At 39.9% G+C, this 20,072-nt stretch overlaps 4 protein-coding genes across 7 annotated transcripts; 3 read left to right on the forward strand and 1 right to left on the reverse strand.

Annotated features, from left to right (window-relative positions):
• Nucleotides 1-98: 98 nt before the first annotated feature.
• Nucleotides 99-3,408, reverse strand: syngr2a (synaptogyrin 2a). The gene is made up of 4 exons (XM_043233258.1): nucleotides 3,170-3,408; nucleotides 2,438-2,675; nucleotides 1,449-1,582; nucleotides 99-1,356 (listed from the first exon to the last, which is right to left on the reverse strand). The coding sequence occupies exons 1-4, from the start codon at nucleotides 3,266-3,268 to the stop codon at nucleotides 1,162-1,164; spliced, it is 666 nt and encodes a 221-aa protein (XP_043089193.1). The 5' UTR covers nucleotides 3,269-3,408; the 3' UTR covers nucleotides 99-1,161.
• Nucleotides 3,409-3,579: 171 nt separating this feature from the next.
• On the forward strand, nucleotides 3,580-13,532 carry LOC122334787 (transmembrane channel-like protein 6). 3 transcript variants are annotated; one of them, XM_043232698.1, is made up of 20 exons: nucleotides 3,580-4,427; nucleotides 5,022-5,144; nucleotides 5,395-5,532; nucleotides 6,605-6,712; nucleotides 7,026-7,134; nucleotides 7,228-7,315; nucleotides 7,615-7,872; nucleotides 7,973-8,121; nucleotides 8,214-8,358; nucleotides 8,751-8,918; nucleotides 9,969-10,117; nucleotides 10,709-10,802; nucleotides 11,356-11,453; nucleotides 11,526-11,621; nucleotides 11,708-11,783; nucleotides 11,916-12,049; nucleotides 12,375-12,551; nucleotides 12,628-12,706; nucleotides 13,202-13,271; nucleotides 13,393-13,532. In XM_043232698.1, exons 1-19 carry the CDS (start codon nucleotides 4,211-4,213, stop codon nucleotides 13,268-13,270), a joined length of 2,475 nt encoding a protein of 824 aa, XP_043088633.1. In that variant the 5' UTR covers nucleotides 3,580-4,210; the 3' UTR covers nucleotide 13,271; nucleotides 13,393-13,532. The 3 variants fall into 3 exon arrangements, with proteins under 3 accessions (XP_043088633.1, XP_043088635.1, XP_043088638.1); XM_043232700.1 differs by having other exon boundaries at nucleotides 13,370-13,509; XM_043232703.1 differs by lacking the exon at nucleotides 8,751-8,918.
• Nucleotides 13,445-16,539, forward strand: LOC122335520 (heterogeneous nuclear ribonucleoprotein A3). 2 transcript variants are annotated; one of them, XM_043233410.1, is made up of 6 exons: nucleotides 13,445-13,485; nucleotides 14,321-14,465; nucleotides 14,669-14,749; nucleotides 15,171-15,266; nucleotides 15,469-15,615; nucleotides 16,247-16,539. In XM_043233410.1, exons 3-6 carry the CDS (start codon nucleotides 14,678-14,680, stop codon nucleotides 16,325-16,327), a joined length of 396 nt encoding a protein of 131 aa, XP_043089345.1. In that variant the 5' UTR covers nucleotides 13,445-13,485; nucleotides 14,321-14,465; nucleotides 14,669-14,677; the 3' UTR covers nucleotides 16,328-16,539. The 2 variants fall into 2 exon arrangements, with proteins under 2 accessions (XP_043089345.1, XP_043089344.1); XM_043233409.1 differs by having other exon boundaries at nucleotides 14,676-14,749.
• Nucleotides 16,540-17,168: 629 nt separating this feature from the next.
• Nucleotides 17,169-18,684, forward strand: cenpx (centromere protein X). Its single transcript, XM_043233420.1, has 5 exons — nucleotides 17,169-17,271; nucleotides 17,384-17,435; nucleotides 18,117-18,170; nucleotides 18,271-18,359; nucleotides 18,523-18,684. Exons 1-5 carry the CDS (start codon nucleotides 17,236-17,238, stop codon nucleotides 18,535-18,537), a joined length of 246 nt encoding a protein of 81 aa, XP_043089355.1. The 5' UTR covers nucleotides 17,169-17,235; the 3' UTR covers nucleotides 18,538-18,684.
• The last annotated feature ends 1,388 nt before the right edge of the window (nucleotides 18,685-20,072 follow it).

Here is a 20,072-nt window from a genome sequence, read left to right on the forward strand (position 1 = left end):
TTTGAATTACACAGATTTAACCACACCATTCAACTTACGTGCATTTTGCAGCAAAAAGAAAATCCAAATAGTTCACAATCACTCACACAGGATATATATTTATCATGGGGAAAGAATCAAGTGTTTATTGTGCATCTCCTTACAAAAATGAGAATGTTGCAATACCTGCTGTTACAAAGAAAATTTGCCAAGTAAATGAACAGAAAGACACGAATATTACGCGTTAGAACAGAACTGTGTAGAAATCTCCCAAACACAACCACACTGAAGAGTTTCTATTTAGCGGCCAACTTGGATTAATATTTATGCTGGTTTTAGGGAAAACGGTAAAAGTGGTCTAAAATGCAGAAATACATCACACGTCATTTCAATTTCTGGATATTAGTTTCAAAATAAGGCACAATTTCAATAGTAAGAGGTAGAAATCTTGAGGTGAATTTGGCCTGACGTAAAGGAACACATTTTAAAGCTAAACTACTAGTTGACAACAATATAATATTATATGATTGTTTAACACTTCAAAACTCAGGTGCTTAAAGTTTACAAAAATAAGGCTCGTCGTCATCCACACAAGGCCTATTGTCCGTCACGAATGAAATTAAAGCACGTTTACAGTAGTTCGTTTCCCAGCTCTCAATCAACCTGTTCATCAGTTATCTAGTCTAGCCTCGACCAGACTTAAGTTATCAGTTAATAAAGCCATTTGGCAATAGACTTAGTGCATACTTTCCAAAAAAAAGTGACATATGGCAAAGCATTTAAGGAACCGTGTAATGTATTTGGCACAGAGCATCTGTTCACGTTCTATTGTCTGCATGCGAGAAATTTCGTTTTCGATTCCACTTTTAAGGCGCGTCAGTTTTGTCGACTTTCATACGTCGTGCGAGGCGTGGAATAAAGTCAATTCCGTCCGTTTCATAAACGTAAAAAAAACCAGAATCTAATCTGTGGAAGTTAGCGAGGCGGTTGTGCAACACTTGCTCTTTAACATTTAGGGTTATGTTTAGAATTTGCAACCGAAGGAAATAAAAATAAATAAAGTCGAACATGAAAAAGCCGAGCGCACCACCGATCCCGAGTCGCAATTTAAACTGGTGTGGAAAAAGGAAGTGGCGGTCCACGCGGGTGGGCCTCTGGAGAAGCGTTAAAATGCCTTGGCTCTCAGTACGCTGGAGGCTGATACCCTCCCTGTCCCGCGGAACTGGCGTTGAACGGGGACTGCTGGTAACCCTCTGGAGCGCCGCTGTAGGCCGAAGGGTACGGGGAAGCGTGGTCGACGGACGGATCGTTGTAGCCTAGGCCAACCTCCTCCACCCCTTGGCGGTACCGTCGTAAGGCGAGCACGGTAAGAATGGCCTTGAGGGGGGAAACGGAAGAAACCGTGATGCTCTGCGGTTCAGTTTATGGGAGCGAACGCTAGGCAGAAACAGGAAGCGAGATGTGCTCACCCAGGTGGCGGTGGAGAAGAAGGAGAAGGCCACCACGGCTCGGCCTGCGTCGGCTATGACAGCCGCTTGATCGGTGCGGGACCACTGATCGGCTAAGACGCAGAAGCACACGAACCACAGGAACGTCCACACTCCTGAGGAGAAAGCAGAGTCGTTAACGTTTACCCTTAAATGACTTTGGTTCATCTAGTATCAGAAGGTACAGTTCTCGTTTCGAACCAGAACCTATTTATTCTGGGGGTTTTTTTATTGACTGTTTCACACACCAGCTGTGTGTAGGGGGTTTTCTAAGCCTCAGTGGAGTATCTGGGTCATTCCCACGTTCCCCAGATTGACCAAGCACATGAGGAGCACATGACTATCTCCACCAGGCTATAAAGAATCGTACACTTTTGGATAAGCCAGCATTTACAGAGAGCTCTCTCGGTGTTGTTCAGTTGAACGTATTAAATTAAATGCTTAAGAAAAACTTACTTAAATGTACGTCACCAGAACCGGAGAACATATTACCCTTTTTAAATGTTCATTGTGAAACACACACATCTGAAGAACAAGAGACCCTGGGGAATGCTTCAAGAGTAATCTGTTGTTAGCTTACAAAATGCTAACATCATGAAAACTTTGTAGATATTAATAGATATTGTAGATACGTCCTATGTAGATATCGTTCCACATCACGCAGTTGTGAAGATCCGTGACAAATATGACGTTGACATTTTTACCGTTGAACTGACCTTTTTAAATCTGGTTGCCCTAAGAACAATTATGTGCCAAACTTGGACTACTTGAGTCTTTACCGAGAGATATTATGATAGTTCTTCACTTTTAGGACGTCCGCATATAGTTGGCAAAAGTCAGCTCTCAATGACCTTTAACGTTTAAGGTTGCTTTGTCGTCGTCTTCGATGCTCCCTACGGTTTTAGATCCAAGCAAACGCGTGACACTCAGACACTGTGCCATGAGCGAATGCAATCTGCAACGATTCTTACCAGAGAAACCGAGATCGCCCAGCACTATGTACTTCCTCTCATTGGCATTGCTGATCTGGGGGAAGTAGGCGTCCAGCACGATGAAGACAACGCAGGCCAGGAAAGCTAAAATTCCAACTCCGATCCCATAGCTGCAAGCACTGTCATTATTATTGAACATGCATTTAGTGACGTCGCCATGCTGTTCGTTTATGTAGCCTTCAGAAACTATAGTAGCAAACACAACTATGGCGAAGAGCTGCGACAGAAAGAAACAGAATTAGGGCACAATCTCTTTAATAATGCATCATCACAGTTGAAAACAAAGAAACTACTATCGAGAGTGTTTCAACAGAGACACGTTTGAATGGGAGGTGTGACACGAGAAGAACAAGAGAAGAACAATCAGGCCTGCTTAAAAATACATCTAAAACAACACGTTTTAGCTTAAAATATGTGCTTGCATTCTCTTTCTAATAAAAAGTAGATAAAAAATGAGCGGGGAGCGTCAACAGGTACGAATGCTGTTGCTGCATATGGTTTGGAAAAGAAAGAAAGAAAGAAAGAAACTAGCTGCCTAAGATGTGATGTGTTGACATCTTGGCGAGTCACATGACGCAGACCTCAACGACAAACTCTGCCTCCGTACGGTCTGCGTTTCGCAACTCGTTGCAGCAAGAATTCGGTTAAACTTCTGTTTAACGCGGTTTGAGGCCGTCCGGTCAGCCAGACGATGACTTTGATCTCGCTCACCCAACTCAACAGTCTGGCGACGGTCTGCGGTCGCCTGACGAAGCTCCAGAAGTCGAAGGCTCCGCCGGCCAGCGACGCCCCGTACGCGCTCGTCTCCATGCTCCGGACTCTAGCCCCTCTTTAATTTTCAGCGCTTTCGGCAGATCGTCCGGCTCGGCGATACGCTGTTTACTTTCACGACCGTTTCCTGAAAGCGCCGCGCCGCCACCCTTCGAGGAAGTACACGTCACGTCAGGCGGCCGTCGTAACGTTTGATCCGCCCCTCGTTTGTCGGTTAATACAGCTGTCATTCGCGCCACGCCGGCTGTTTGACTTACGGACGCGCTTAAATATTTATAAGCGCAAAGAGGCTGTGTGGTTTGTTGATGCCTCATCACTTCGCACACAAGGGTTGGCCCTGGAGTTTACACAGCTCATACACGGCCCATTGTTTGAGAGCCGTGGAGACACACGCTTTATTTATTGTGCTCGCTGTACTTTTAACCGTCCTGTCAGAAGCGCGAAAACGTGCACGCGCCGACCAACACAGTTCTCCAGGCGGCGCTATCGGTCTATTTTCAACTAAAAAGTTCATTAATATCTTCTCTGCGTCTTCCAAACCTGAAATAACGTCTGTACGCGTCGAAATACTGATATTTTGAAGCATGTTTAGTCAGATAAGGTGTGTGTTCCAGGAGAAAGAAGTCATACAGGGTTGAATGAATAGCTGATGATAGGAATATATTCATTTTTGGGGGGACCTTTCTGTACTTTTGGACACAGAAAGTATTTGAATCTGTTTTAGATATGCTTTAAATCAGCTTTATTACAGTCGTTATGGCAATCGAAGCTGCAGTGTCCATTTACACCATTTACATTTAAAAACAAAACCTTCAGGAGACATGGCCCAACTCAAATTCATACTTTCTTGATAACTTTAGCTATCTGTGAAAACATGACATGGCTGTGAGGTCTGTGCTGCTTTTCTTTTTTTAATGAAGGCTCCGTTTATGATTTCACATAACTACACGGTCTTCCTATAAAATATTGCCAAACCAAGTAATGCTAATAAAAAAAAAACATTTTCAAGACGTCAGGCTGTTCTTGTTTCTTCCTCTCTGCACGTTGCCTGTGGTTTGTCACTTTGTCTACAGTCAGTCAACTGTGAAAGTATTTCTGGCTCACTTGAAGAATGGATATCGTAGAAGAACCTTTATGCTTTTATACGGTCTAGTTTCTTCTCAGACTGGCTCGGAAACCTTGCTTAGCAGTTGTTTAGGTGAGTGTTTGTTAAATGAACAGCTGAAGTGGGCCGATAGAAAAGCTAAAATTAGATCTACTTCGATCGTACGCTTCAGCATGCTTTTTGAACTGAACATAATGTTTTTTAATGTAAACTTTAAAGATGATTGAAAATGTTTTGTAGGCTAGTTTAAATTTGCGTTAAAACAATATGCAAAGGCATTCGTGCTAAAGCTACAACATTCTTTAATTCCATTTGTGATGATTTAAATTTTAATATAAAAAAATTACATTTACGTTACTAGTCAACATATCAAAATAAGTACTTCTTTAAAGCATATTCAAATGTGTTTTAAAGTAAAACATACTTTTATATCATTACGTAGTGGAGTTGATTATTTATTGCGCATTTATTGCATTAATAGTGTAATGTATAGTGTTTAAACTCTAAAGTTGAACATTGACTACAATTAAGTGCACTTAATATAATTTATAATTTATATAGATGTAAATAATTAAAAAACTATACGTGGGTGTGTTTATATAAATAAAATAAACACACACAGATTATGCAAACCAAAACTTTTATTTTGGAAGCGATTAATCGCGATTAATCGTTTGTCATCGCAAGACTTTCTGATACGCGGCGCTCTAGAGAGTCTGTCCCAGATCATGGAGACGACTTCCAGTGAAGACGAAGACCGAGAGCTGATTGAGCTGGAGACTACGAGGAGACCACATAGAGCAGTGACCTGTGAGTACTGCAGCATACGCTCCAGAAAGAAAGGCGCAAAAGCTTCCACTGGGGCGGTACTTTTTCAAAAGGTACGATTTTGTACCTGTTAGGTTAAAATATGTACACCGTAAGTGCTAAAAAGTACCTTTAAGGCAACAAAATGGTCCAAACATGTCTCTTTTGAAAAGATACCGGCTTTTGTGCCCTTTTTTTTGGAGAGCGTATGAAAGAAATACCTTATTTAACTCAAACTTTTTTCGGTTTGCAGTCGACCTGGTGCATGCAAACCAAGAAGACGTAGAAGCTCAGCGTTATCATGAGCCCAGACACACGAATGCCCTGCACAGGAACAGCTGGTCCTCTTCAACCCAGAAGGTCCTGTCCTCGATGCCCAGTCGCTCTATCAGTGAGTGTTTTAAAGCTGTGTATCATACAGTTACAGTTAATAAAATCATAGTTGTTTTACTGTAACATGCTCTTGTAGATGTAATACTGGTCCCTAACAAATATATATACGATTTTTATTGCATTAGATAACATAATAATAGTATATGCAAACAAACTCTTATGAAAAAGAACATATTGTTAGCATAGTTTCTGTAAATAATGGATTTGCGTTAACATTTAAGAGTGACTTGAATGTAATGTTTTCGGACTTGAAGTTATTTACAGGTATATGAGAACGTGTTACAGCTTAAAATTGGCTATGAAGTACTCTATGACCCACATGCGACATTTTGTATTGTTATTTATAATAACATTGTCATAAATGATCCAAAATCAATATATTGTTACACAGTTTCTGAAAGCTGACACTCAAACAGCGCAGAAGCCCACACCGTACGCTAACTCTCAGGCTTTTAATTTCACGAAACGCTTTTTGCAAATCACAACACACAGTTCTCTATGTAACACACGAAGACGTGAGACGTGCTTGTGATGTTGTGAATGCGGTGCTTCACTTTGCTAGAGTGTGTGTGCGCGCAGTTCTGGAAGTTTTGTAAAAGAAAAAAAGAAAGGCAAAGTTTTGAAAATGTGTTCAAAAATCAAAATGGTGGCTTTTAGTGATTGTTTTTGGTTTTTCTAAGAGAGAGCCACAGTTGAACACAGTGACTTTGGTGTGTTTCTGCTACGTGATGCCAACGAATTTTGTACAATATGCATGCGAAAACTGCGTATTATATTGGCATACATGTCGTATATAAGCCGCAAAGCCCATTTTGTGTATCAGAACCCCAATGGAATCACATCAACTATTTGGGTTCGTAGTAGATGTCTGTAGCTCTTTTGCGCCTGCTTTTCTTTAAAGCAAACGCCATTTTGATTTTGTTTTCAAATCCAGTTACACCTTTGTGGTAGTTGCAGCTAATTGCTTTTTGAGGTAAACAAGACTGGAGACTTCTCCACTAACGTTGACTTCGGTTTCCGGCGCACAGCGTCAATTAATGCTCCTCTTTTGCTTTGACTCTATTTTTCAGGATTTAATCAGTCGGCCGCGCTCTCCCGATCCACCCAGACACGAAGAAGACGACCTCTTAGCATCGTGTCCAGCGCAGAGGAGGACGTCTTCAGAGGCCAGCCGGACTGTGAGGATAGTTTGCAGCCGTAAAACTCACAATCCCAACTGTTTGAAGACTCATTAATCACATTTTTCTTGATCTTTAAAGATAAGAGCATTTGATGTCCTGTGAAAAATAGCTGTGACTTCCTCCTCAGTGACAAAAAAAGTTCACTGAAACTGCACTTCGACTCAACTGCTAGTCCTGTGCTTCTCTAATTTAATTCTGCGCTTGTTTACATGAAAGCCTTAAAGGCACAGCAACGTCAAACAGGCTGCAGAAAGACGAACCAAGAGTAAACGTGGATCTCTGACTCTGCGTTTCTGCGTTCTGCTTCTAGTCACCCAAAATGAAGACATGCTAAACAAACTGCAAGATCTGCCAGCGGGCGAACGCGTGCGGGTGTTGCGTGAAATCCCCCTCAGTGTCTCGGAGAAGCGCAAGATCAGGTGCAGAATTCAGCGACAGCTTCGTTACATCGTTGAAAGTGTGCAGTAATCCACAGTGGCTCATTTCTATTTCATCTCCTTGTGTCTCTTTAGAAGCTGGTTTCTCATGTGGGATTCTGGGCTGCCTGTCTCCGCTAACAGAGCTCAGCGCTGCCATGCGTTTGAAACTTGGTTATTGAAGGTGAACTTCTTCTTACACCGTAACACGAAGGTCAACGTTAACATACGTGTTTACAATTTACCAGTTTTTATGAACGAAAGGACGGTTCTCAATTCCGGTGGTTTCAAGGGATCATATGATGATTTTAAAGATCATTATTTTGAGTGTTTGGTGTAACAGAATATGTCGATTTGCTCTAATGTTCAAAAAACACATTATTTGTGCCCTATTCATAGAAATAACAATGACTGAATAGCGTTTCTGACTATTCGAAATCGACTATTCGAAAAAATTCAGTAAGACTTGTTTTTGCTGCACAGGTGTTGCGTGATGGCTCCTGCCGTGGAGTCTCCCAGAAGAAGTCCATACAGATCTGGCAGGGAGTGTTTAAGACAATCAGCGCTCACTTCGGCACAGGGATTCTGTCCTATTTCATCTTCCTCAGAAAACTTTTATATTACAACATCCTCCTCTTCCTCATCACCGGCCTCTTCCTGGTCCTACCACAAATCATATGTCCTCCATCATCCAAAAACAAACCTGCAGCCTCAGCTGACCTCTGGATGCTTACTGGAATGGTAATACATGTATATTTAAATAAAAAGGTTTCTAGTTCGTGGAAGTTTAATTAGCCCACTTTTATATTACTTAGACTATGGTTTTGTTGTTCCTCAACAGGGCATTCTTACAAACTCTGTGATGTTTTACGGCCACTACGTCAACTCTACACAGGAAAACTGCAAAGCGTTAAATTACAACATACCGCTGGCGTATATTTTTACTGTCGGAGCTGGCATGTTTATCACATGCGTAATGCTTGTTTACAGGTTTGTCCGCTTGTCTTATACATGATATTAATTCGGTTTCACAACATTAGCTTGTTTTGTGCGATGGAGTGAGATTTTGCTCGTCCTTTCAGCATATCTAAATCACTCGAAAAGAGTTTTCGGGTGTTCAAGACCGCTGGCGACCTGGCTTTAAAGGTGTTCTGCTCTTGGGATTTTAAAGTCATCAAGAAACGGTCTGTAAAGGTGCAGTCGGTGAACATCTGCATTCAGCTGAAGGTTCGTGTCAGCATGACTCTTCATGTCAAAACTAATTTATGCTCTAGAGAACCAATAATTGCACTGAAAAAGGCCATACAAATGCATGATGGGAGATCTGAATAGATGCACAGTAAAGTCAGATCGAATGTTCTGGTTAAGGTCAACATAGTGATGATCTAAAAAATACCAACTTCATAAGATCAGCTTGAGCCAACTTGTTTGTTGAAGTCGGCTGGTGTTTGTCTGGGAATTGACCTTAATAATAACTCAAGTGTTCCTAAATCCATCAAAAGGAATTGCTATCCACGACCACGACGTATGTGTGTGTATTTATACGTATATAACATATGTATATTTTGTTGACTCTTACGAAGAAGCTTAGAATTGAGTGATTCGATTTTTTGTTTTAGGAGATGCTGTCTGAGCTCAGCTGCAAAAAAACGAAGAAGAACTTGTGTTTAACTTCTCACTGGTTGGGTGTGCACTTTTTGGTATGGCTCATTTGCCTCCTCTGCATAGGAGCAAGCATTCCGGCCGTTTACTTCTTACACCCTTACATTGACCTGGGCAGTTTCGAGGTAAGCGTCTGGTCGTGGCGCGAACAGGCAACAGAAAAGCAACAGGATGCTTAAAACTTAGGAAATCACACAGTTCACGACAGACAACGCTAGTCACGTCCTGTTCAGTTCACACACCAGTTCTTCTTGCTGCCTCATTACAATGCAAACAGCTTTACTGCATTTTACGGTTGACTGTTTTCTTCTGATTTCATCAGGACACAGTAGACCGCACATCTTGACAATACTGTTCGTGGGGCTGTTGCGTTTCTCGTATAAAACTACAGTTCTGCTGTCAGTGTCAGTTAGCTTATCCCTTACGGATTCTGCACAGAAGCACAGATTCATGTTTTATTAGCTTGGTTGAATTTTGGAGCAGCATCAAAGACATTGGTTAATAAAAAATGGGATTAAATGCATATAAATAATACGCCAAATAAAAGAAAACGTGTGGTATCGATACGTAAAAATACTTATATATGGCGCATATATGACACACACGTGTTTAGATAATACGCAGATAGATAATTTGCAAATAATACGCAATTTTCGCGTACATATGATACATATCTACCACACTACCCTAATCCTGTCCATCTCGTAGCATAAACACGCCAAAGTTTATTTCTGCCTATACCACGAGTTTTCGTTTTTGTTCATCATACTATTTATACGCACATTCATGAGATCGGGGAGGGTCGTACTCGCGATTTCTCTCAGCAAGGAAGGAGAGCTGTCAGTCAATAAATAAGAAAACAAATTAACCGCCATTGCTTTTTTGAAAAAGTAACTAAGTTGTAGAACAAGTTTTAAATTTATACATTTACAATAAGTTTGTTAAATCGGTTAATTGATTTTGGACGGCATCCTCATTTTACAGCATTTTTACACACAACTGTGCACACGACAGCACTGTAACTTTGCAGATAGGCCTCTTGAAGCATGTTCTCCACAGATCTTCTGGATTCAGTCTGTCTCTGTTTCTTAATGTTGTTGCAGACAGACTGCATTATGATCGGATCGGATCTATATATTTGATATATTGTGTGTTTATGTCTTTATCGTATGTAGGGGAGCTCTTTTCAGAGCACCGTTGATTTGCTGAAGCTGCCTTTTGTGGTGTCTTGCGTCAGTCATCTGCTGCCTGTTTTCTTCAACGTGATATCCAGGGCAGAGCAATACAACTCTCCGAACACTCAGATTTATGTGTCCATTTTAAGGTCAGGGAAGCTATCTCTCTTTTTTAACCATCTTTTTTACTCTAACTTCCTGTCTAACTCTCCTGTGAGTTTAATGGTTGTTTGCAGGAAGCAAGTTTAACATGCATCAATGCTTTAAATGTTTCCTGCTAGTATAGGGACCAATTCTCACTGTAAACTAGTTGCATATTACCATGCCTGATATTAACATATTGGCTAACCAATAACCAAAATCCTATCCAATAACCAAATCCTAACCAGTAACTTAACAACTACTGCACACATTTTTAATAAACAGCAAATTAGGAGTTTATTGTGGCAAAGATTTGTTAATAGGAACTTAAAATAAAATAAAGTGTGACCAGTAAGAAGTTACTTGGTAATTTAAGTGCATGAACACATGCCTAGGTTTAGGTTTTCATCATTTTGCCCATCCATTTAAAATATATATATATATATCACTAATAATAAGTACAAGTATCTGTGCATTTCGTAGTTTCATAGAAATAACCTTGGATTTCCTGTTAAGTTTGTTTTCACAAGACTATGAATAGACTCAAACATGAAGTCACTGGGTGCTCATCAAAGACCTTTTGGTTTCTTCTTTCACAGGAACCTGTTGTTGAAGGGCTGCATTTTTAGTGTATTGTGTTACTACTGGCTCAAGAAAGTTTCTGAAAAGAAGAATCGAGAAAATAAATGGCAGGTGAACAAAAACATGAAATCCAGAAACAGCATGTTAGTACTTTTGACACAAAAATAACCAAACAATACGAAGCGTCACATCCTTGTTAGTTGGTTGTATGCGAATATTAGAACTTAATTAAAAATAATTGAAATATTGTCTTTATGTGACCCTGGACCACAAAACCAGCCTTAAGTAGCAGCAGCCAAAATTCATTAGGATCATTGTTCCGTGAAGATATTTAGTATTTTCAACCATAAATATAGCAAAACATAATTTTTAAAATTATTAATATGCATTGCTAAGAACTATATCTGGACTATTTTGAGTGCTTTTCTAGTTTTTTGTCAATATTTAGATATTTTTTTTGCACCCTCAGTTTCCAGATTTTCAAAAATTGTCCTTTTCTAACAAACTACACATCAACGGAAAGCTTATTTATTCTGATTTCCAATGAGGTCTAAATCCCAGTTTCGAAAAAGTGACACTTATGACTGGTTTTGTGGACATAACCAGTTCATCAGTTGAATGTGAAATGTGGCAGGCCTGTTTTCATTTGTGCTTATGCTAGCAGTGCTGGGAGACGTTGGTTGGTCAAGAGCTTTACCGTTTGGTTTTAATGGATCTGTTCATTTTCGTGACGTACATCGTCTTCGCAGAGTTTCTGTGGGGGTAAGATCTCACGTTTCAATATGATAGCAGTGATGTTTAGCGGGGATGCGTTGACTCTTTCTGTCTCTTCAGGCTGTGTGTTAGAAACGTCACATTGAGAAGAAGAAAACTCAAATTTGACATTGCACGAGATGTTCTGGAGCTCATCTACGGTCAAACGCTTGTGTGGTACTGTCGTCTCCTCCTCATGAAGACACATTACATCACGTTCTGGTAGCTTCTCACTAACAGCCTCTTCCTTCTTCTCTTTGTAGGTTTGGTGTGCTGTTTTCACCTGTGTTGCCTGCGGTTCAAATCGTGAAACTGATTCTACTGTTCTACTTTAAAAAGGTCAAGATCTCCATAGTCCTTTTGCAGTGTACTGTAGACTTTGTGTCTTTACCTGTATGATAATTCATTACAGATGTTCATTCATGCTGTCCAGGGTCGATTACTTACGTGTGTTTGTCACCCCCTTTATAGACGAGTTTCATGATAAACTTTCAACCTCCCAAGAAACACTGGAGGGCCACTCAGATGAACACAGTCTTCATCTCGCTTCTGTTTTTCCCCTTCTTCACTGGGGCCCTTGCATGTGTCATTTATGCAATGTGGAGGTAAACATTAACAGGCTCCAGAATCCCAAAAATGGAAAATCTGTCATTACTCACTCACTTTTGTGTCGTTCCATTTTAACAACCTCCTTGCTACGTTTCTGGACTTTCTTAATTTAGCGTTCTGAAGATAAGAGGTCTTCTTTTTTTCGCATTGTTCGGTGAACTAACCTAGCTCTCTACAAGGTATTCTACCTTATGGTCATTATTTGTTTCAGCAGGTTTTGTCCTCCAGAGGAAATTTCACATGCGCTCGCACTCATTCATATTGCATGTTCGTCTTGACGAAGCAAATTATGTCAGTTATGTACGATCATTGTTGTTTTAGGGTCAAGCCCTCATCAGATTGCGGGCCCTTCGTTAACGTCCAGAACATGCTTCTATTAGGCAAGAAGTGGATCTCGAGCCTGGGTGAATCAAACCAAAATATGTTTTGGCTCAGCTGGGCTTATAATAACCTGGTGGATAACCCTTTGTTCCTCTTCATCACGGCAATCCTGTTGCTGTGAGTACTCCTCGCTCGTGGGTCTGTTGCAGTATGGATATGGATCATTTTAACAGTCACCTCTTTCTCTTTTCAGAGCCATTATATACACACACATGCAAGTTTTGGATGGCCAAAAGATGATAATTGCTAAGTTAGAAGAGCAAATAGACAATGTGAGTATTATGAGCCTAGTGGAAAAGTACACAAACATAATTACAAAGAGTACATATTACTTTAAATAGATATACTTAAGCGTTAACTTAAAGAGATAGTTCGCTTAAAAAATTGAATTACCCCATGATTTGCTCACTCTGCGTATATGTATTTCCTTTTATGTTGAAAAAACGCCATGGCTCCTCTAAGCTTTGTACTAGCAATGAATGGTGGTTGAGATTTTGAAGCCCAAAAAGTGCATCCATCTAATATAAAAACTCCAGGGAGTTAATATAGATAATATAGTGATGCATTTGTGTAAAAATTATATCCATATATAAATTTATAAACTGTAATCTCTAGCTTCCACTAACTGTTCATGAATACATTTTTGAAGTGTATGTCTCTAACACACACGGTGCGGGGTCAGTGAAGCCTTCATAAACATGATAAATGAGAGTATTTGGTTTTGACAGCCTACTGATCTCTTGCTATCATCTCATCTGGCTTTTCAGGAGGGTGAAGATAAGAAGTTCCTTATAACTAAACTGCAGGAACTCAATGAGGCGAGTGCTCAGCAGTAAGGTGAGCTTTCAGTCTGTCCTTTTAACTAGAAACTACTTTCTTTTTGTGCATTCATGAAGCCTGTCGTGCAGATAAATGAATGACAACAAATTCCACAGCTCGATTTCCTTCTTGTGAACAGGCTCTGTTTCCTTGATTTCGTCACCCGCTGAATACTTGTTTGATCTAGGAAGGCTGAATTCTACAGAAATTAACTCAACCTGAGAAACCAGTGGTGCGTCTTATTTAAAGCTGCATATTGCTCTGTCATTTAGTCATATAAAACATGAAATGAGAAATTGATTATGGTCAAAATGTCTTCATGGTACTACTCAAAAGCTATATTTTTGTATGGTTGAGGACGCAATGGTAATTTTAAATATTTAGGGAGCAGTTGTACATGTATAACAATGACTTCAGTTTATCTCATGTATAATGGAACAAAATAATGCAATTCAGTTCACCTGTTATCTGTTTATCTCAATAGCATCCCTCTGTTTGGTTCCTGCTTATAAACCCTGTGTTCTCCTTCGGTTTTCGTCCGTTCTCATCTGCACTTTGTTGTGTTCCTGTGGTTTTCTCGATTAAAGATGGTTGTTGTTAATCTTCCTTTGTTGTGCACTTTACTCACAACTACTATCGCAGATTCTGCTGGTTTTTTGCTAGATTATCTTCCAACTGTTCTACATTTATCCTTACATAGATCAGTTAATTTTCCGTTCTCATATCATCTAGTGACATTTAGCTGCCAGATTTCACTAGAAGGTTGGCCACTGCTCAAAACAACTAATCGTAACCATTTTTAAATGACTGCTATTTGTGAATAATTCTTTCCATTGGTAACACACACAACTTTGTGAAACACATTTGAACATTTGATCAAATACAGCAGCATTCGTGATCATGTTATTTTATACCACATAACCCTTCCACGGTGCCAATATCCTTTGGATGATTAAATCACTTTTGGGATCGAGATGACTTAGCTCCTCACTTGTATTGGTGTATTTCCACTGAAGAATTACATCACTTAATGTATGACACTGCACTCTACAATATGTGGTATGCAGGGCTAGAGATTTTATCTGATTCTGGTCACATGCTGCATTTTGTGGGAGGACTTTCTTTCATAAAAAAAGAGCTGCAAGGAGCTATTTGGCCTGTTTCGCTCCCAACATCACACCGTATCCGCTGCAACATTCATTCAGTCACCTGGTATGTACAACCAATTAATTATTATTTTTGTGTTATATTCTGTCGGTTTTGTATAATTGCTTTTATGCTTCTTCATAATCTTAGGGTGACTGGTCCAGTCACTGTATATTATGCTTGTTCGAAATTAGGCTATTATTATAAAACGAAATCATTCAGTCTTCACGCTCTAAAACTTGTTTCTTTAAAATCATTTGTGAAAATTGTTTTCAGCAATGGAATCCTCACAGCATGTATACATCCACCTACCAGATAAATATAAAGAGTTTCAAACATCTGGTGAATGGGTAAGTTGACAGTGTCAGAAATTAACTTAATTGATTTCATTAACTTAAGTCATTTTATACAAATAACTGATTTTTCAGGGTCCTTTTATACAAATACTAATAGTTTCTTCATTTGAATGGCTGTTAATGATAATGAAATCAACAGAAGAACACTGGGAAGACGTATTCCATATTCCGTATTCCAACGGAATAAAACAAGACAAATCACAACTTGGATGTGCAAAATGATTGACAGCAAATGATTGAGTGCCATTTTATAACAGTCACTTACAGCGCCTATAATTGACGCAGGCTTTCAATCTCAGACTGAGTTTGAGGTTTTGTCTGAGATGCTGAGATAGGCTCCAGAATCCTCTAGACGTTCCACAAAATCGAATGGATGGAGGTGATTTGTATGCAATTTGATTTGCCTTTTTCTTAGGACCATGGGATTGTTGTCAGAGATTTGAATCCATATTTGACTGACACTGAGCTTCACAGCTACTTTGAAAAATTTGGAACAATTACGGAATGTCTCGTAAGTACTTGACAACCTTAAACACTGCTATATGGATTATTAACGCTGCCTCTAAGTTAACTTCTATCTCACTTATATAGTCGGTGGGATGATTTATGTTGCTTTAGCAAAAAGACCGATTCAATTAGTTAAACATCTAGCACTAATTTTGGCCATTTTTGACCCAGTGTTTGATTGTTTTGAACTTTTTCTCAATTAAAAGATAACAATGGACAAGTCGTCAGGGTGGCCCAAGGGTGTGGGCTTTGTGAGATACTCATGTTCAGAGGAGGCTAAAGCGGCAGAAGAAGCTGGCCCACACTACTTTGGAGGATTTCTCTTACAGATCATCAAAGTTGTTACACCAAAAGTGAGTCAATCTTTTGTTTGTGGCAAGAAGGCCTGTAATTTCTTGCTTAAAAGACCAGCTTAGACTTCCATGCTGGTTAGGTGCGGCTCTCGAGGTGAACCAGCAGCCGTGTCCATCACCAGCAAAAATTATTCTGATTAATCTGTGGCGTGTTTTCCAAGAGCAGCTATGGTTGCATTTTCTGTCTTTACTGAGTTCAGTGGAACTTGCTTAGCTAACAATGCTTTTGGGATGCCAGTGACCAGCGTCCAAAACACAGCATACACTGCTGACTAACAGGACTGGTCTTTTTTAAGCAGGATTCCTCTGCAAAACTACTTAGTACCATCCATTCATTTCAATACGACAGTTGCTCAGTTTGGGACTTCCGTGTTAATTCTTGGAATGCCATCAGCTAATTGGTGTTGTCACAAAGTCACGAATCAGTAGTCTTGTGGGATTTTAAGTTCAGGCGATTGGCTCAAAGCAACCTGGCAGCAAAACTGTATGTCTGTGAGCCGCCATGAGCAGATTTCCTAGCATCCACTCCCATTGAGATGAATGGAAAAGCTATAAATGGTTGTTATACAGACCTCATTTTATGCTTTGGATCCCATTATGAACCCAACATCTGTCTCTCTTTCTCTCTCAGATGTCTGCCCAGAACAAATTTGACAATCAGTTAAGTAGTTTTCCACGCCAATCCGTCCAAACAGACCTGTGTGTGAGTTAGGAGTGGAATATTGGAGCACCCACCATTACTGGCTGAAATGATTTAAACTAAACCCCTACCGCAATGTGAATTAAAATGTTTTCGCAAGATAATCCAAGTGTATAATGTAATATATTCTACCTAACATTAAAACTCTATTTGATGTCTGTATCTCTACTGTAAAGTATCAATTTTATATGTATACCTGATGAATAAATTAGAGAGCAAACAGAGCCGTTTTTATTGATGTTTATTGATTTATTTGTGTTTTTTTACTTAAGGGTTTTTAACAGAAAAATGTGTTTGTCTTTAATCTGAATCGATTTAGCATCTTAGCACATAATAATGAGAATACTTGGAGAGCAATCTTGAGTCTAAATTATTATTGTTACTAGTTTATGGAGTGTTTCAGTGGAAAACATCTATCATATTTATGCTTATTTACCATGTTTTTTTTTTTTTTTACCTCAGTAATCTCTTAACTTGCTGCTTAGCTGCTACCTTAGTACCGGGATTATGTATGAATGCAGAATCAGAATACCTTATTATATTAAACACATAAAAAACAACCAATATGTGAATAACAGGCATTTAGTTTATTCTACACGTCAAAAAAATATTACATTTGTTATCAATGCCGTGCTGTTTGTTGCATTCAAGCTACGTGAAAACGGTGTCCTGTAATACAGATGTAACGCACAAAGATGAATCATAAAACTGATACGTGGACCGGTGAGCTCTCAAATATATGTAGACGATAAAAGATGTCAACATTATAAACTTTAACAACGTGAACATATTGCTCGATTAGATAGTTATTCTCCATAAACGTCGTGTATCGGGGCGCTAGGGGGCAGCAGCCGCCGTCTGTCCGGTCCGTCCTTCAGCAAACGAAGAAAGAAAAGACGTTACGACGACAGCCTGTCAGAATGGCGAACGCGGGAAACGAAGTCGCCTTTAAAAAGGTATCGATACGTTTAGCGGTTTACGTGTTCAGTAGTTTTAAAAACGGCGAGAACGTATTACAGGCGTTACAGCTGTAGCCGTTTGAATGACTTACATGGCTTTGTTTTTAAGGAAACCGTTGGCAAACTTTTGGCACGCTCTTTCAAGGAGGACAAAACCAAAGGTGAGACGGTTCTTTTTGGGAAGTAGTCAACATCACAACATCTGCGAACATCTCTATATTCGCTTCGCTCTGAAGATGCTGTTCTCCGTTTTGTGGCCAGGAGAAATTTTGCGCTTGTTTATATGTATGTTATATGTCTAGGGATTTTACACAAGTAAAGGTGTGTAGATTACATTTGTGCAGGCAAGGTACTGAACCAGCCCCTGTTTTACAGACTAAAACAAGCATGTGGGGTTTTTTTTTGGAAATTTGACCTTTGAGTCTGACATTTGAACGAGTGTATGCTGTCCGCATCATTTGAGAAGAATTGTATTTACTTTCTTTAAACCCAGAGTTGATCAGTTTGTTCAAATTAATATTTTTTTAATATTCACAAACCTATCTGAGCTGTGTCTACAGAATACAACGTTTTGTACAGTTTTGATAGAATATTGAACGATTTTATTTACAGCAGCTGTGTAAATCGAATAAAAACGCACCAAAACGCGTGCGTGTTCTTCAGTTAGGTTCATTTACAGCGTTTCATTACATCGCCCTTACAACATCGATCAGCACAAGTGGTTTTGCATGCGCCTGTCAGGACACTAATTACGGCCGAAGCATAATTACTAAGAAAAAAAACCCGTTTTGGCGAGATCGGGCAGCTGAAGAGCATTAAGTTTTGAAGGGTTTCTTCCACAGTCAGCAGTGACGCTGTCATGCTCGTAGCGGAGATGCTGAAAGTCTTTGTCGAAGGTAAGGCGAACTTTACATGCACCATTTTGTGCTTTGTTGCAGTATAGTGTGATTTTTAAAATGTCCTTCAGTATTATTAAGACGTTTATGTATGCTACAGAGGCGACCCGCAGAGCCGTGAAACAGGCCGACGGTGAGGACTGTGACACCGTTGATGTTGAACACTTTGAGAAGATCCTGCCACAACTGGTGAGTTTTTACTGTGCTTGATGTATCTAGGAAATTTATCTACGGTCATGTAATTTGGCCCTCTGCTAAGAATGAATCTACTCAACAACAATAAATAAATATATATTTTGGTAGAAAAAAAACAAATTTCTCGGGCCATATTAACGTGAAATTTCCATTGCAGCTTCTTGACTTTTGATTTAGCCGAGAAGCCAGCAGATGGCGACGTAACCTAGTTCTGCTGAACACGAACCTCCTGGACTCCACTCTGAAAGCTTCAATCTTTAGACGTTGTATTAAATTGTATGAAAATGTATGACCGATGTATTAAAAATTGCTATTTCAAGTCATTGGGTCCTCATCAGCTTCTCTTAAACGTTCATGCCGTTTAACCAGCGGTTGTTCGGTTCCCGCCGGGTAAAGAGGTCTGGAGTCTCACGCCGTGGCTCTGTAGGCCACCTGTGCTCCGCTCAGCGGCAGGTGCTTCCAGCATGCTTCGCCCCGCTCCCCCATCAAAGCCTCTCGAAGCAGTTGGAATTGATTAAAGTAATAAGGGAGGCAGCAAAGACCCTCAGATGATGACAAGTGGCAGGAAAACGAAGCACCCCCTCCGGCCACTTTGAAGTTCCCCCCTTCCCCTCGCTGTCCTGCAATGTGGTGCGGTTGAAGGTGTCACGGAGGTGAGAGGGCGCAGGGGCGGAATGCGAGCGTGAGCGTGTGCGCGCCGAGAGAGCGTCAGCCTGTTAAAATTATTGCGACCACACGCGTAGCTGTTCAGTTTTAGTGGAAGCATAACAAAACAAATTGGAACCAAAGAACATGACACAGGAAGAGAGGGGTGTAATTTTGAGCGTAAATAAACAAGACGGCGAGTCGCTCAAGGGGGCTCCCGGGCTTTCATCAAGGCAGGGAGAACGCTTTTTTTTTGCTCTGATGATTGCGCTCTTGGAGTCGGTCGAACCTGCCGCCAGTGAGTTTCCGGTTGTGATGTTGAGGGCTCTGCTCGAACGGGTTCGTTATCAACGCGTCGCATTTGGTTAGATCCCGTAGTTAAGGGGCGATAGCGAGACTTGCTGCTCGTATGTTGGAAACGAAAGCTTTTTCCTTTTCGGGTCTGGAAAACGAATTTAACCGTAGGAATTTGTGGTGTGGGTGTGATGTTTAGCTTTAAATATTTTACAGACGTCTATACGTGTAATGCATTATGAAGGTATTCATTACGTGTGTTGAAGCGCGTTGTGTTTTTTCATTAAAATGTTTGTCTTGTGTTTTAATGCATTGTGCTTTTTTTGAGTGCAAAAATGAATAAATCATAATGTATTATAACTGTGGTTGCAATTATTCATGATTTGCTTTAACGCAAATGTACCAGGCATACGTAAAACATTCAGTTTTTTTTTATGCGTTTTAAGTGTTACAGAAATCCAAATATGATATATCCATATAAAAATCATGGATTTAAGAATTCATGTATTTTCTGTTCAATGTTGCACATATTATGTATGTTATATAATTTTATTGAACGTAACTGCTTTATAAAATCACACATTTTTGTGAAACCACTGCAAACTTTATCATTTTTTGGCATAGGGATTCACTTTCATTTAAGTGCATTTCTACCTTCATAATCATCCATATTTTATAATCTCTTTTGCATTTATTCCAGTGAAGATTTTGATAATGTTTGATCAAAGTTTATCCAACCTTTTTGGAAAGCAGCAGTTTTTACCCAAT

Source organism: Puntigrus tetrazona, chromosome 3 (genome assembly GCF_018831695.1).
Source record: "Puntigrus tetrazona isolate hp1 chromosome 3, ASM1883169v1, whole genome shotgun sequence".
NCBI classification, from domain to species: domain Eukaryota; kingdom Metazoa; phylum Chordata; class Actinopteri; order Cypriniformes; family Cyprinidae; genus Puntigrus; species Puntigrus tetrazona.

What these genes read in the sequence shown, in the direction of transcription:
- cenpx (XM_043233420.1), top strand. Translation starts at nt 17,236, where the DNA reads ATGGCGAACGCGGGAAACGAAGTCGCCTTTAAAAAG. An exon ending in ACGAAGTCGCCTTTAAAAAG is followed by an intron (nt 17,272 to 17,383) that starts GTATCGATACGT and finishes TTTGTTTTTAAG; the next exon opens with GAAACCGTTGGCAAACTTTT. An exon ending in CAAGGAGGACAAAACCAAAG is followed by an intron (nt 17,436 to 18,116) that starts GTGAGACGGTTC and finishes TTTCTTCCACAG; the next exon opens with TCAGCAGTGACGCTGTCATG.
- syngr2a (XM_043233258.1), bottom strand. Translation starts at nt 3,268, where the DNA reads ATGGAGACGAGCGCGTACGGGGCGTCGCTGGCCGGCGGAGCCTTCGAC. An exon ending in TCGCCAGACTGTTGAGTTGG is followed by an intron (nt 2,676 to 3,169) that starts GTGAGCGAGATC and finishes TTTCTGTCGCAG; the next exon opens with CTCTTCGCCATAGTTGTGTT. An exon ending in TCTTCTCCACCGCCACCTGG is followed by an intron (nt 1,357 to 1,448) that starts GTGAGCACATCT and finishes TCCCCCCTCAAG; the next exon opens with GCCATTCTTACCGTGCTCGC.
- LOC122334787 (XM_043232698.1), top strand. Translation starts at nt 4,211, where the DNA reads ATGCTAATAAAAAAAAAACATTTTCAAGACGTCAGGCTGTTCTTGTTT. An exon ending in GATGCCCAGTCGCTCTATCA is followed by an intron (nt 5,533 to 6,604) that starts GTGAGTGTTTTA and finishes TCTATTTTTCAG; the next exon opens with GATTTAATCAGTCGGCCGCG. An exon ending in TCTGGATGCTTACTGGAATG is followed by an intron (nt 7,873 to 7,972) that starts GTAATACATGTA and finishes GTTCCTCAACAG; the next exon opens with GGCATTCTTACAAACTCTGT.
- LOC122335520 (XM_043233410.1), top strand. Translation starts at nt 14,678, where the DNA reads ATGGAATCCTCACAGCATGTATACATCCACCTACCAGATAAATATAAA. An exon ending in TTCAAACATCTGGTGAATGG is followed by an intron (nt 14,750 to 15,170) that starts GTAAGTTGACAG and finishes CCTTTTTCTTAG; the next exon opens with GACCATGGGATTGTTGTCAG. An exon ending in GAACAATTACGGAATGTCTC is followed by an intron (nt 15,267 to 15,468) that starts GTAAGTACTTGA and finishes CTCAATTAAAAG; the next exon opens with ATAACAATGGACAAGTCGTC.